Here is a 14,912-nt window from a genome sequence, read left to right as displayed (position 1 = left end):
CCTTTAGGTTGAGCCATCACTAGTAAAACTATATAATCTTTTGGAAACTGTAAAGAATTACCAAGAAAGTAACTTTGCAGAAGTATTTTTCTCCCCTTATTAACTGCTGCTGGCTAATGAACCCTGTGGCTTAGGTTGTACTCTGGTGAAATAATAAATGCTTAATTAGAGAGTGTAATGTGAGATCTGCAACCCAGTAGACCTAGGTAAGCAAACTGGTACTATTGTTATAAATACTGCACACAAATGTTTGTATGGAAATAATACAGTGGACAGTGCCACAATTTATAAGTCGTTATCCTGTGATACTTTTCCTTCAAGCCAAAATAAAAGAAGACTCTTGAGCTGGAATTGTCTATCCCTACTTTTCCACCTTCCCAGTTTAGGCCAAATATTAATTACAGATCTCCTAAGCATGATCTCTTTTTTTTTTTTCACTAGAACCGTTCTCCTGTGCAGTCACTCGCATTAGTTCAACAGCACTTTCCAGTATTTAAACATAGCATGTGCTGCTGCCTATACATTCAACCAATCTGGCACTTTCGTTTCAGAAACAAATAGAGGGACTGGGTACTGGAGCTGGAAAATACTGCTTAGTAGTTGTAAAGTTTCTGGTTTACATATAAACTGCTTTATTTACAAAATGCATGACAAAGCATATAGTTAAAGTTGTTGGAAGTTTCTTGGTGCTCAGCAGTACATTACTGTCTTACGATTCCAATTAACTAGTCTCTGCAGGAGAAACTGCGCCTAGACCCTGTTCTTAAAAGCCTAGGGCATTCATCTTTATCATCTATTGACTTCAAATCAGGTTTTGTCCTTTAATGTCTTTGTTCTTCATGACTTCAAATAAGTTTACAGCTTAGTACCTCATGCCTGTCTTTTTGAAGGCTTCTCATAATTGTTCAGACACTAAGTCATTAAGAAAGTAACTCTTACCACTAAAAAGTTGAGAGATTACACACCAAATGTTTGCACAAATGCAACTTAAATCCTGATTTAGCTTTGGATTCTCAGTTTAGAAGGGGACTTTGAGAAGGTCTGCCAGATGATTAAATTTGTTATTTAATATTTTCTCCACATGAAGATCAGTAATCTACGTAAAGCTCCTCCATAAACCACATCTCTTGTAGATCATAATCATTAGAGGAAATAAAGTCCGATGTAAGTTTAAAATGAACACACAAAAGCCTGTAATAGTACAAAAACTCCCAAAGAACTACTGAAATTTTTAAAGTTTTAAGTGGCCAAACACATGAAGAAGCTACATAATCCCTTCTATATTAACTGGAAAGTCCAGCAGAGAAGTAACAAATTGCTTCTGTCTTCGTTGCAGTTTTCAGAATTAAGACAGAGATTTCTCATCACTGGACTACATCAACATCAGGAATTTCTACTGTTTTGTAGAATACTGGAAGGATTTTTTGTTTTTGGCCAGAAAAGCATCTCTGCTTTTTGTTTCTTTCAGTTGAAGTTGCATATTAAAGATGTAACATGTAAGATGTAACATTAAATCTAGCATTTTCTTTCTCTGATAATTGTCCTTTTTGTAAAAGATGGCCAATGACAAATTTCTGAGACACATGCTTGAAACTTGAGAGCAAATCCTATCAAGCCTGTTTTTGGGCAATTTACAAAGTCTATACTGTTATATTAGCCATCACCTTTTTTACATCCAGAATTAAGTATAGTCTTACAAACTGATTGCAAACATTACAAATATATAATTTTCGTTACAACCACAGGTTCTATCGTTTTCAGAAGTGTTAGGGAAATTATAGAGACAGACAGTCATGCAAGAGAGAGAAAGTGGCCTTCAAGAGAAGAAATTTTACAAAATTCTACTTCAAGAAAATGTATTAAGCAACTTCCTCCTACAAAAATTACTGATTTTTCTGTAAAAAAAAAAAAAAAAATCACAAAATCTGTATTTCTTTAACATGAAAATAATTGTACAGTACTTCAAGCCCTCATTACTCCTCTGAAGATCGAACTTTGTTTTCGTAATGTGTTCTGGACTTCTGCCCATATATTACATGGTGTAAAATACATTGCCACATGAAGTTTCCTTTAAAGTTGCTCTTTACTAATGTCTACAGAAATCACATTAAATGAAACACATACAAAGGAATGTTATTCACCTTAAAGCTGCAAAATATCCCAGTAATAATTTAAATACCTCTCAATTAATTTAATGCTCAACTTGGATATTAAATGCAGAGGGTATTCTTGCAAGTATTATTAGGCAAGAAATGATCATTTTGCCAATACAAATATCTACTCATTGCTGTATAACATCATGCTGTTCTGGTAGTACTAACAGATTTTCCCTGTTTTCTGAGTTATTATCGACAATAGAAGGTCTGAATAATGCAAGACTGTTCTGGAACCCTCTTACTTGCCATCTGCAAGCCTCAATTCTTCACTCTTTACAAGCAGAAGAGTGGGTTAAGACCATTCATTAAGCTGAGCCAGAACAATCGCACCTATCTGAAAGAGCCATCAAAAAAAAAAAAATCATACTGCAATTATCTAAGGCAATTACCATAGCTAAGACAATGAAAAGCAAAATCCATCAGACACCTGATTATGATCAAAGAAACCCATGCAAAAAAGAGAAGGGGCATAGAGAAACAAGGGCATACTGACAACAAACCAAGTGAATTGCAAACACATAATGGATTCCAAAAAGTCAGTCGTTCTGCTCTGTCACTGACAATGGCACTACTGAGACTTCATTTTGACTTGGGAACTCTGTGTTCAACTAACCACTTAAGTTTGCTTTTGCATTTTACCTTGACTAACTGTTAATGAGCATTGCTTTTCTCTGAAGGGTTAAACCCTCTACAGGGCAAGGAGTTAAGAGACTGTGGTTTTTAGGCTAAGCTCTGGGCTAAAAAAGTGTAGAAATTGGTCTGGAGCCAGGTTTAGGAGTTATTTTGGGAAGTTATGTTAAGCTTGCAACTCAGGAAAAAAAAAAACTCTTTGGCGCAAACTTCTGATAGAAGATTAGTACCATTATTCTCATTCCACAGAGGGACTTGAAGTAAAAAGATATTCTATGCGAATATACCACCTAGTCAGTGCTGTATCAACTGGACCATGTTATTAAAAGGAAAACAAGACCACTACAAAGCTTTTCAAAGTGATACATGACAGGGCATAGCACTTTTGTGTACTACAACATTTAAGTAACTGATATCATCGGCATCACTTCACTTCTGCTTTTACACTAAAATATTTATATTCATATTATATTTATCCAAAATAGCTCATGCCTATCAGTTATTATTTTTTTCTTATATTTTCAATGCTGCTGTGCCTGTACTTCATCACTTTTAGGACAGAGAATGAGGTAATATTAAATTAGGTACCAATTCTGATAGGAGAAAGGACTAAGTCATAACACATGCCTGTTTGTGTGCAGATTCCAGGTTTACATATACAAACAGGTACTTGATCTATACATAAACACACATGTATACACAGACACTCAGAAAACCAAGAAATAACTTACATGAATTCAAAGATCGGATTTTAACTTTTGTTTGGTCTAACTCATTTTCAATGAACACTTAAAAATATTATTTTTTGTTGTCAAATGATGCATGACCCTCATCTTTTTAAAAAAAGACCTTTCATGATTTGAAAAAAAACAATTACAAGAAGACTAAAATATAGTTACAGTTGATTAGGACTGATTTAATATCAGTAGAAAAAAAAGGATAAATTACTTCACAAGTTAATGAATTCTCAGAGGGATTCTCAGCTACCAATCACATTCTAAACTCCAAAGGAAACACAGTAACATCAAGAAACAAAACATTTCAAGAATATGTCTTTTAGAATATACATCCTGACATGACTTCTTGTTTTAGTTCAGAAACTCTGAGACAATTTTACTGACTACATTTGAAAGGAATATTGCAAGTAGCACAAGTCTGGTGAACAAAATGTAAGTTGTAAGAGGGTTCAAAACTATGCCTATGCTTAATGAATGGTGCATAAGCAGAGGTAATTCTATCAGAAAACACAGTCAGCAAAATGATACAAAAATTTAAACTGAATTGCATATAATCTTTTTACAAATGACACAGACTTTATTATCAACTTGTTATTTTATATACCTAATAAAAGTTTAGTCTGTGAAAGAAGGAAAATAATTTCTAGCTGAAGGATATCCAAGATATTTTTGAACTCTAAACTATATTACAGGTTGGCTTTGAGTGGAGGAAGGCTATTATTAAAATATTACATAGTACTTTAATTTTTTTTCCCAATGCATTTCTGATTTTATTTCTGGTTACAAGAACATACAGAATAGCATCAAAATACAGTTCAAGGATATTCATATTACCATATCAGTCATGGTAAGAAATCATTTTCCCTCTAAATTCAGTGAAGTGGTACATCACAGGTGTTACTAAAACTAGCAAAATAGTTTCAACTAAATGAAATAGTAACGATAAAGATACTCTATTCCAGGATAAACATGTGTCTACTATACATCTAATTGTAAGCTTGAAAAGTAAAAGCTGCGATGAGTAGCCTACAGTGTACTTGCAAATACATTTGCACTGGCAAGCATATACAGCATTTTCCGCTATTATAGTTGTCAATGAACACACTTACCTTTAAAAGCCGATATTTTGTAATTATGCTGGATAGCTGCCACCATGTCCTTCCAAAAGTCGTATTTTTTCTGACCATCATGCTGTAAGTGTCAAAGGAACCTAGTCATTATATTAAGTATCAGCTATTTCAAGCTTTAATACTGAAACAGTGACAGGAATGACATTAATGAACAAAAGTATTTGGAACAAAACAGTCTTAGTAGGATTCAAGACATCAGGACTCAGTAGTACCTATCTTAACTTTGGTAATCACAAATAAACTATCTCTCTACTTCAGAAGGTTATGGTACATGTGGGGGAAAGAAGGGGAAAGGAGAAAGGATTCATTTTGTGACGAACTCTAAAAAGTTACAGTGAAGAGTGGCATTAGATAGAACAGTAGCTTACTGAATAAGCCATCCCACTGACATTTGGGAAAAAGAAGAACCTTAAGCTATAGATACTGTACTTATTTAGCATGCTGACATTATTTACAGCCTGGAACTCATATTACCTTTCACACTCAGAACTGGCAAAACCCTTCATTATAATTTAGAGGTAATATCCTTCTGTCAACAAATTTACCCCAAACACCCTGAGCAGCTCTGCATTGCATTGTACTCAGAAGGCTGCCAAACCCCAGCTCTGGCAGGACAGTGGAAGGCGATCTGTGGTTGTGAACAGGCTCTTGCCATTCCTAGAAAGCTGCCCAGGCACCAAAGAGCTCCGGCTGACCTCAACTGTCCTTCCAGGATCTCACCAAGGTAGAAGAAAAAGCTTCTCAACCTTCCGAGCTTCACAACACATTCAAACTCCACAAATTTTAGGAATGCTGAATTAAAAAGATGCAGTTATGCAGTCAGACAATACTACAGAGCAGAGGATTAGCTATGGAGCTTGTAAGGGGTGGTCAGAGGTCATAGGGTAACCTGAAAGTAGTAAAGCAGATGGTATAGTCTCTTAAAAGTTTCCATACCATGGAAAGTACCTTTGTAGTGTTACAGGCTTTCCACACCTACATTCGGATAAATGTCAAGGCAACTATTCAGATTTTACCACTCTGCTGTCCTGTGTGTCCCAACCACTTCACTGTTACCTGAATAATGACTTGTTTTCTACACATAAAGCACTTTCTAGAGAGGGAAGCACTGAGAAACTGAAAAAAAACCCACCCTTAACATTGCCAACAACAAAAACCATTTAGTTTATATGTATGGAAGTAAACTGCTATTTCAGGTCTGATCTGCCGTGGAGGCTTCCAGAGGAACAGTCCACTCCTAATTTGAAAACCAGCAAGTCACACAAACAAGGTCTTTTGTACAAGACTGACAAGCACTATGGCAGTCTGCTTATTATCCAACGGCTCTATAGGCTAAGAGTAGGAAAGTGCCACAGTCCCGTGGCTCTAAAATGTTTTTAAAAAATCCGTTCCAATAGCAAACTGCCACAGAAATACACAAAAGAACTGAAAGAGAAAAGGTTTCATATACGTCAAACTTCATTTAGCTGCCAACAAAGGTCATTATTCAAAGATGTGTTCAGTAGATGCTGAGCAGCACCCATTTGTCTAATGTGGATGGCACTAGCTTGCACTAGTGCTCACCTTGACACTGACAGATTCAAATGTTAGCTTCCCTCAGATTCCATGTGGCTGACATGCTCCTTAGTTTAAGATTTTTGGGTTTTTTGTTTCTTTAAAAAAAAAATCCATGAGCAAACAGATCCTCAGAGTGCTGTTTTGAGGACAGATGAATACTAGTTTAAAAGCAGGTACAATTATTTCAAAATATTTGACCTCAAAGAAGACTAAAATAACTGTCAAACTGACTCCTTGCAAATCTACAGCTGTTGCATATGAGATGTACAAGAAAACAGACAAGTTCCCAGAAAGTGGAAAGAAAACTGCATGCTCACACAGTCCACCACGATTTTGGTGTGATAACCAAATGTGATTTCATCAGCTGGAAATTTTTGTCATTAGACAAAATTGTATTTTTTGTAGCTCCTTGGCGCAAAGACCCAAAGCACTAAGAAACTTCTCCACTTTGTCTGAAAATAGGCAAGAGTTCCGGCTCTGGACATAGCAAAAGCAGATTCATTTTTAACAATGCAAAACAGTCTAGTATTCAGCTCATGCATAAATTAGTTTTGAACCCAAACTCAGCAGGTCTCTTCATGTGCTGCCAGTAGAAAGCTTTCTTGATCCTAGAACGTTATCTGGAAATGCTAAGAAAACAGTCCTTACTACACAGTCTTCTAGAATAGGAAACATAAGCCTCTATTTTGTTTTGGAAATGTGGAAGAAGAAAATGTGACAGTTTCTAAGCCTTAGGATGAAGCATTTTGCAGGCATGAGTGCTGGAGAGGCCAGTCACCTCCTGCCTGGCATCCTTTTCATCTGGCTGATGTTAACCTTTGAGGGAATTACTGTAGCTCTCCTATCAAAGACTGGCCAATATCCAGTAAAATAGTCAAGATCTGCTAAATGACAAAGAGAGCGCATGATCCACTTGTGATAGATCCCTGAAGAAACAGCACGAGTTTAATTCTGTCTGTCTGGAGTTTGCACTGATCCAGGATCAGTGCTTCAGCTTGTCAACTAGTAGCTGAATGTGTAAGCTTATTACATACGTACTGTTGAGAGAGAAAGCATACCCTAAGTAGGTGATTTGTGCTCAAATTGAATGAAATAAAAAAATAAATACAATACAGGTGTTACATCTAAGACAGGCTTCTACACTGTCAACAGAAAGGACATTAATCAGGCACAAAATCAAGAGTTTTACAGTGCACCTGTTCTCAGTGCTTCTTGATAAGCTAGCTTTAGCTAACACTTCATGCAGCACTTGGACTTAGTCAGCAATCTACTCAGCATGCTATTTTGGAGTGGAGGCTAAAGCCTCAAGTCAGCTGATACACAAAGGGACTTGCATTTGTGTACACAGATCAATATATTTAAGATAAAACCAAGTTCAAAAAAGGATGGAATTAAAACTTTCAACTCATTAACACCTTGCAATTTAGCAAGTCCTGTTATTCAGAATACTTACATTAGATTTAATTCAAGTAGCATAAGTATAATTAAAGGAGATGTTAAGAATTATGTTCTGCATATCACAGAGTAAACTTGAGAAAACTGTGCATTTCTACTCATATGCTAGTTATTTGTGCCCTCTGGTGGAAGCATATTTATTTTGAACATGTCATGTATATTGCAATTATCTTCAGACAACTTTAATACATGAAGTCTGATGTGAAAAATTCCCACCAAGAAAAAAGTTAGAAGACCTTTATGCTGTTGAATACACTATTTGTATGCATTTAATAATGCACTCAAGAAGGGTTGTAGTGGAAGAGAAACAATGCAATACTTAGTTTCAAACAATTCGGTTCTTACCTGATCTAAGCTGTCCACAACCCTTGCACACAAGAGAGCTCCTGGTAGGTCAAAATAATTATCATACAAATAGTATTTAGCTGAAAAAAAAAGCAACTTTTAAAAATCCATAGTATATGCTTTAATCACAAATAAAAATTACATTTAAATAATAAGCTCCTATTTGGATTTTACTGGTAATAAGAATTCTCTACTTCCCAATCTTTGGTAGCCTTTATTTCTACTTCTGATTCTCATAACTGCCTACCTAAAGTTGTTTACTGTATCAAGCCAGTGAGATTTTAATAATGTATTTTAAGGTTCTAAAAAATATGGTAAAAGAGATGGGAGAGAACCGTAAGTTTTAAGTCAGGACAGTATCATTCAGCTCTTCCAAAATATCTATTTCCCTAGCAGAGGAAACACACACAAAAAAGGGGTTTGTGAAGTCATTTCAGAAATATTTTGACAGGTCTTACACACAGTCTTGTCCTTTACAGATACATGCTGCAGACAGCACTTTAGCCCAGGGGAAATATGACATTATTACATAAGCCCCCAAAACAGAACTAAATCAGGAGGATGCAAATGTCCCCCAGACTGATGTGATGTTCAACAGCTCTTTTCCAGGAGTGAAATCATTTAACTAGTGTTTGATTTTTTTATTTGTGACCTTCTCTGTGCTGTCTCCTAGGTATAATAAAGAAGTCAGTAAAATAAAGAATAACATTCACAAGAGAGACCAAGTACATTTTCCAATGAACAAGAAAAGTACATTTGAAAAACAAACACAAAACCTTTTTCTTCTACCCTATAACAAAAGAGTAAGTGCTGCAAACAAGTTTACATCAGCAAAATCTCACAGAAAATATCCCCATTACATAGCACAATGCAACTTAAGTGAGCACTTTATGAGTATTACTTGCAATTGCCAAGAGCAAAGTAAACCAGAGAGGAAGCACACAGTAAGAATGCAAACCTAGCCACAGCACCTTCAAAGTGACTACCATCTTAAACCCATGAAACTTCAATTGCAGGAGGAAAAGTTTTGTTTCCAGACCCACTGTGTTCTAAGCACCTGCACTTAGGCCTCCAATAACAGCACTGATGGTAATAAGTCAACAATTCAGAAACATTTAAGATTTTCCAAATATGTCTTAAATGAGATAGCCTAGTAATCTCAGTCTACTTCATGGAGGCACATAAAATGTGCGCATTCCAATAATCAAAACATGCCTATAATATTATTTGTCTCATCACTGGTGACCTAAATTTAAGTTGAAATCTAGCATTAGAAGTTGAATATACACAAAAACCTCAGTCTGTAATTCTCAGGTCAATTATTTTAAAATATTTGTGATAGGAATCAAGAGACATGAGGCAGTGAAGGGTCCAGAGCAATTTCACAGAATCACAAAATCTGAAGGGTTGGAATAGCCTCAAAAGATGATCTAGTCCAACCCCCCTGCCAGAGCAGGACCACCTAGAGTAGGTCACATAGGAACTCATCCAGGTGGGCTTGGAATGTCTCCAGAGAAGGAGACTCCACAGTCCATCTGGGCAGCCTGTTCCAATGCTCCCTCACCCTCACAGTGAAAAAGTTTCTCATGTTTCTTTGGAACCTCTTATGTTCTAGCTTGTACTTGCTGCTCCTTGTCCTATCACTGGACATCACTGAGAAGAGTCTGGCTCCATCCTCCTGACACCAACCCTTTACGTATTTGTAAACATTATTGAGGTCACCTCTCAGCCTCCTCTTCTGCAAGCTAAAGAGCCCGAGTACCTCACTGTTCACAATTCTCTGCCTTCTTGCCTTCAACCACTTAACAATCACCTCACTATCTCATCATCCAGTTATAAAATCATAGAATGGTAGGGGTTGGAAGGGACCTTTAGAGACCATCTAGTCCAACCCCCCTGCAGAAGCAGGTTCATAGTCCACGCTTTCTCACTTTTTCTGCGAGGATGCTGTGGGAGATGGTGTCAAATGCTTTACTGAAATCCAGATAAACCACATCTATTGCACTATCCACCTGGTAACATCTTTGTAAAAGGCTATTGGATTGGTCAAACATGACTTACCTTTGGTAAAACCATGTTGACTGCTCCTAATGACCCTCTTGTTTTTTAAATGCCTGGAGACAGCACCCAGAATGAGTTGTTCCATCACCTTTCCCGGGACAGGTGTAAGGCTGACTGGTCTGTAGTTACCCAACTTCTCCTTCTTGCCCTTTTTGGAGACTGGAGTGACATTTGCTTTCCCCTAGTCCTCAGGCACCTCTCCTGTTCTCCATGATTTACTGAAGATGATGGAGAGTGGTTTAGCAATGATTTCCGCCAGCTCCCTCAGCACCTGTGGGTGCATCCCATTGGGGCCCGTGGATTTATGTACATCCAGATTGCTAAAATACAATTTCCACAAAGAGGATATGTCAAGTTATAGTTACCTGAGCGGGAAACCATTCCACTGACTGTATCAAAATGTTTCCACTCCCTCCTTCCATATGCCTCCAGGATCTCTTCAGATGTCATGCTCTTTGTACCATGGCTTGCCCTATTTCATGCATTAAGTTTTTTTTAAAAAGAGAAAAAAGAAGAAAAAGGTTGAAAACTGCCAGACGACTGCTTGTGCAAAGTAATGGATTACAACTGAACACAATGGTGCATGCAAGTCAATCAAAAGCATCTCTCTTCATAACTTAAAAGCTTAGATTCTGGTAAGCTTCAATCATATACATTACAGTTCTCAACAAAAGCCTTACTACACAGAGGCTTGGTTGGCTGAGGGCAAGGCTACTGTGCCTCACCTGCTAACACAATCACTCTGTATTGCTCGAACATTCTCAATTGTGTGAGGACACTCACTATACTTGAACTATCAATACACACTGCACAATAAAACACAGTGCAGAAAGCCTATACATCATTCTGAAGCCTGGTAACATTCACAGAATGCAGGGCAGAACTATGGAAAAGTGCTAGTTTGAGCCCTGCAAGCAGTTCTGTTAATACAGAAGTACACACAAGCCATTTTAGGAATCCAAAATCAACTAGCCTGACCATCAAATTGCGCCCCCCCCAAAGAATGCAGAGTCCAGTTGTGACACAAATGCAGTCATGCCAGGAGAAGAAATTCTGTACCACTCCTCCCTTTAATGTGGTGTACCCTCTGTTCTTTAATTCTGTGTTTAGTACTCTGAAATTCATGGTACTAAATGAATTTCAGAATAGATAGCAGACACTCACAGGTATTTCTTCCCTTTTTTCAATTAGATCGGATTTTCCCCAGCATCTTCAAACTTCTTCTCCCACATGCTATCAGAAAAAAATGCAGATTCTGTCTAATTACAGATTTTAATTTTGGAAAAAATACAGGGGAAATTGGATTGATATATTTGCTTTTCAGATTTGTGATTCAAAATAGCAATCTTCTATGTAAAAAAAAAAAAAAGAGGGAAAGAGAAGCTAAGGATGTGCCAAAGTGGTAACTATGGGTAAAATATAACTTTTAAGAAGAAATCAGAGTTTTAAAAGTAAGTGTCTCAGCTTCTGTGTTTAATTTACCTCAGGCTACTTAAACTCTATGTTGTAAGCCTGCAGAATTTTGAATATGTACAGTGCAAAGATAGTAGTGCTCCCAGCATTAGTCGTTAGCACTGCTTCTGAATCAGATTACTCACAACACAAAGAACCACCTCATCCTGCATCTTAGCAGAATTGGACAGAGTACATTGGTAGACACTGAAAAAGTGAATTTGCTGTCAAGATCAATATGCCCTCTGAGTCTTAGATGTTTATTGAAAACAAGATTTTCTTTACTAGCAGCTAACATGGAAATATTACGAAAAGACTGCATACATAACATTAAGAGAAAATGAGCATCACATTGTCAAAGAGTAATTAAACCTGCACATCTAATAAATTAATATACTGAAATTAGAATTTAAAATATTTAATAAGAGTTGAGAGATGGCTTTCAGAAAGAGAAAAAAACTTTGGTGTTTGTTTAATAATATAAAATTATTGTCAATATTACCTTAAAACTGTTCCATCTTCTGCAAGTTTCAGGAAGTTTCCTTCTTCAATGTCAAACACCAAGCCTTTGCAACTAAGAATAATTTTATTTTAAGGAAGAAGTGAATAATTAATGCTTTCAGGGGAGTGCCTTGTTATATACCAGTGAAATGCAGTCAGAAGCCATACAATGATGTTAGACAAAACCAGCAGTCATAACCCCTCGATTACTTCCACGTTTGAACAATGAGGACTGGATTTCACTTGCATAGTAAATTCCTACTAAAGAAACCCAGTTTCATTCCTCATCATGTTCAGTGACTATTCATATAGATAAGATTGGAGGATTAAGGTCGAAACATACAACTAAGAAATTTATATTTAAGCCACTTCAATTAAAGATGGATTTTTCCTTGGTGGCAAGTCCTCTACTTATTATTACTAGACTGATAGCACCAATTATTAGGGGACAGGGAGATAGAGCATCGTTCTAAATGAGGCAGTTGTATATCCAAGGAACATGTGAAGCAAAAGCATTGCCATGCTAGCCAGCACTAACAAAACTGAAGAGTTGACAGCATAGGACAGACATTCAGCAAGAGCTCCTGACTCTCCTAATAAATCTGCACCTTCCAACTAATGGAATCTACACTTGTTTAGATTGTTTGAAAAACTAACTCAGAGTTCAGTGGCTGAATAATAAGGAGTAAACAAGCCTGAAAAAGTAATGGCACCTTCATCCCCTGTTATCAAGTACCTTAAGGAAAGAAGATAATCCGTGAAGATATGCAATCAGACCTGAGCCTTTAATGAATGACACCTGGGCAGAAGCAACCTATGGCTACCAACACTGTATGCTTGCAGGTCCAAGTTAATGAACTTCTAGCTTCAATAAGGAACTGAGGTCAAGATATATTAATCTTAACAAAAGAGAGAGAGGCATGAGAGGCCACAGAATAGACATATAGATGAAGTGCTGAGACATGGTTTAGTTTAGTGATGGGCTTGGCAGTATGAAGTTAGTGGTTGGACTCAATGATCTTAAAGGACTTTTCCAACCATAACGAGTCAATGATATATGAGTAATACAGATATATTGTTTGTCTCATGAAAGCTGAAACTGATCTCAGTGGAAACTGTCCAGTCAAATACTGAATTGCTAAAACAAATTATCCAAACATACACAATGATGCCTGTATTAGTTAAAAAACCCCTGTGCTTCTCCTAAAAAAAATTAGTGATTACCTGGCCTTCAAGCCCCTACTCCTGTGGCCTAGACAATAACCTATTAAAGTTGGAAGATCAGATATTCACATTCAAGGTCGTGCTCAGAGACTACTGAGCTCAGAGCAGGAACTTGCATTTCAGACTTTTGCATCACAGTTTTGTGCCTGACATGCCACCCAAGAGCTACCTCCTGGGCATGTGATCTTTCTTTGGTTTCTCAGAAGGCTATTGGAATTAATTGTGCCCCTACACAAACAAAACCACATCTGTTGAGATAACAATGACTAAATTCTGATGGTTACTAAATTTGAATTGAAGGCAAAGGAGACATATAAAATATGAAAGCAAGTCAGACAAAAAGGCTTGTGTCCTGACAGCTAGAAACACAGACAAAGCAAGCTTGGATACTCAGTTCTCTCTTCAAAATATGACATTAAGAAGTATCTCATGACAAATACTTCTTTGAACAAGTATTTAAGACTTTAATTTTGTATTTAACTATTGAGCTTACAACTATTACAACAACCATCTAGTAAGAGAATCTGTTTTCCAAGCTTTGTAAAACTTACAGCATAAATGAAGTTAAGAAGGAAGTTTCTGTTATTTTTAATGTACTCACCAGAAGTCTAAGCTGTCCGGAGCTAGATTCAGCAAGTCTTTGTCATAACCTTTCTCCATTACCAGATATTGGGCAAAGCTATCATATATTAGCTACAAATGAAAAGATATATGCATTAATTAATTTGACTGAGACCAAATATACTACTTTCCTGGAAAGTGGCAAAATGCAAGTGCCTCCAAAGCAAAATATAAACACAGAGCTAGAGGCCCTGTCCCACTGCCTCCACTACTAGGAAACACTGACCCAAGTTATTTTTGGCATGCTGGAAAAGAGCTCAAGATGTTCACACAACAGTTCTGGTGCAATGTGACCAGCATAACCAAGTTTACAACATTCCATTTTATTGTCCCTATGCATTAAAACTGCTGGGGAACCAACATGCTGAGCACTTAAGACTAGTTACTAGTTCCCCATTCCCAATCTTTTGTGGTTTTTTTTTTTCCATTTTAAATGTCACTGTTATGAAGACTAACAAACAGCTTCCAAACTAATGAATAACTACCCTTAGGGTACATTTTAAAAGTATCCAAAGGAACATATTTTGAAGGAAACAGGCAACTACTAAATAATTTGCCACTATTTTTAAGTTCAGAAAGAATACTGTTAAAAGCTTGGTACAACAGCCAGCAATTTATTAATTTAATGTGCTCGTAAAGTTGTACAAGAAGACCTATGTAGATACTGCCACGTCCTTAAAGACCATCCCTTTGCTTCCTTTTTCCTCATGGTTCTTTCATTAAAGCTGTTGTCTGGCCTTTGTTTTTAATCACGAAAACTGCTCTAGGAATGTATATGAACACTGTCTGAGAAAGATTAATATGAAAGCAAACACTTGAAAGAGTAAGAACTGTGTCTTCAGCTGTGCTTGTCGGCCTTTTAAGGTATTTTATATTTCCAACAGATAACGAGATATGCAGTGTCAGTCTGTCCCCGTCTGCTATGAAAAGATGAAGACTGAAGTAATTTTAGTAAATGTTTTGGGGTTTTTTATCTATTTTGTTAATTGGGTTATGTTTTTTTTTTAAAAAAAACTTATCAATTGTCTCATGTTTGCCTTCAC

General features: G+C 36.7%; 1 protein-coding gene across 1 annotated transcript in view; it reads right to left on the bottom strand.

Moving 5' to 3' along the window:
- The window catches only part of NT5DC1 (5'-nucleotidase domain containing 1), a 139,916-nt gene that overhangs the window by 123,774 nt on the left and 1,230 nt on the right, over nucleotides 1-14,912 (bottom strand). The window contains exons 2-6 of the mRNA XM_061990125.1: nucleotides 13,850-13,941; nucleotides 12,026-12,097; nucleotides 10,437-10,543; nucleotides 8,011-8,090; nucleotides 4,633-4,714 (exon numbers count right to left, since the gene is read on the bottom strand). Coding sequence (XP_061846109.1) covers nucleotides 4,633-4,714; nucleotides 8,011-8,090; nucleotides 10,437-10,543; nucleotides 12,026-12,097; nucleotides 13,850-13,941 — 433 coding nt within the window. The remainder of the gene's footprint in view (nucleotides 1-4,632; nucleotides 4,715-8,010; nucleotides 8,091-10,436; nucleotides 10,544-12,025; nucleotides 12,098-13,849; nucleotides 13,942-14,912) is intronic.

Source organism: Colius striatus, chromosome 2, assembly GCF_028858725.1.
Source record: "Colius striatus isolate bColStr4 chromosome 2, bColStr4.1.hap1, whole genome shotgun sequence".
Taxonomy (NCBI): domain Eukaryota; kingdom Metazoa; phylum Chordata; class Aves; order Coliiformes; family Coliidae; genus Colius; species Colius striatus.
The sequence above is the reverse complement of the archived record's forward strand: the minus strand, read 5'-3'. Positions and strand labels throughout refer to the sequence as shown.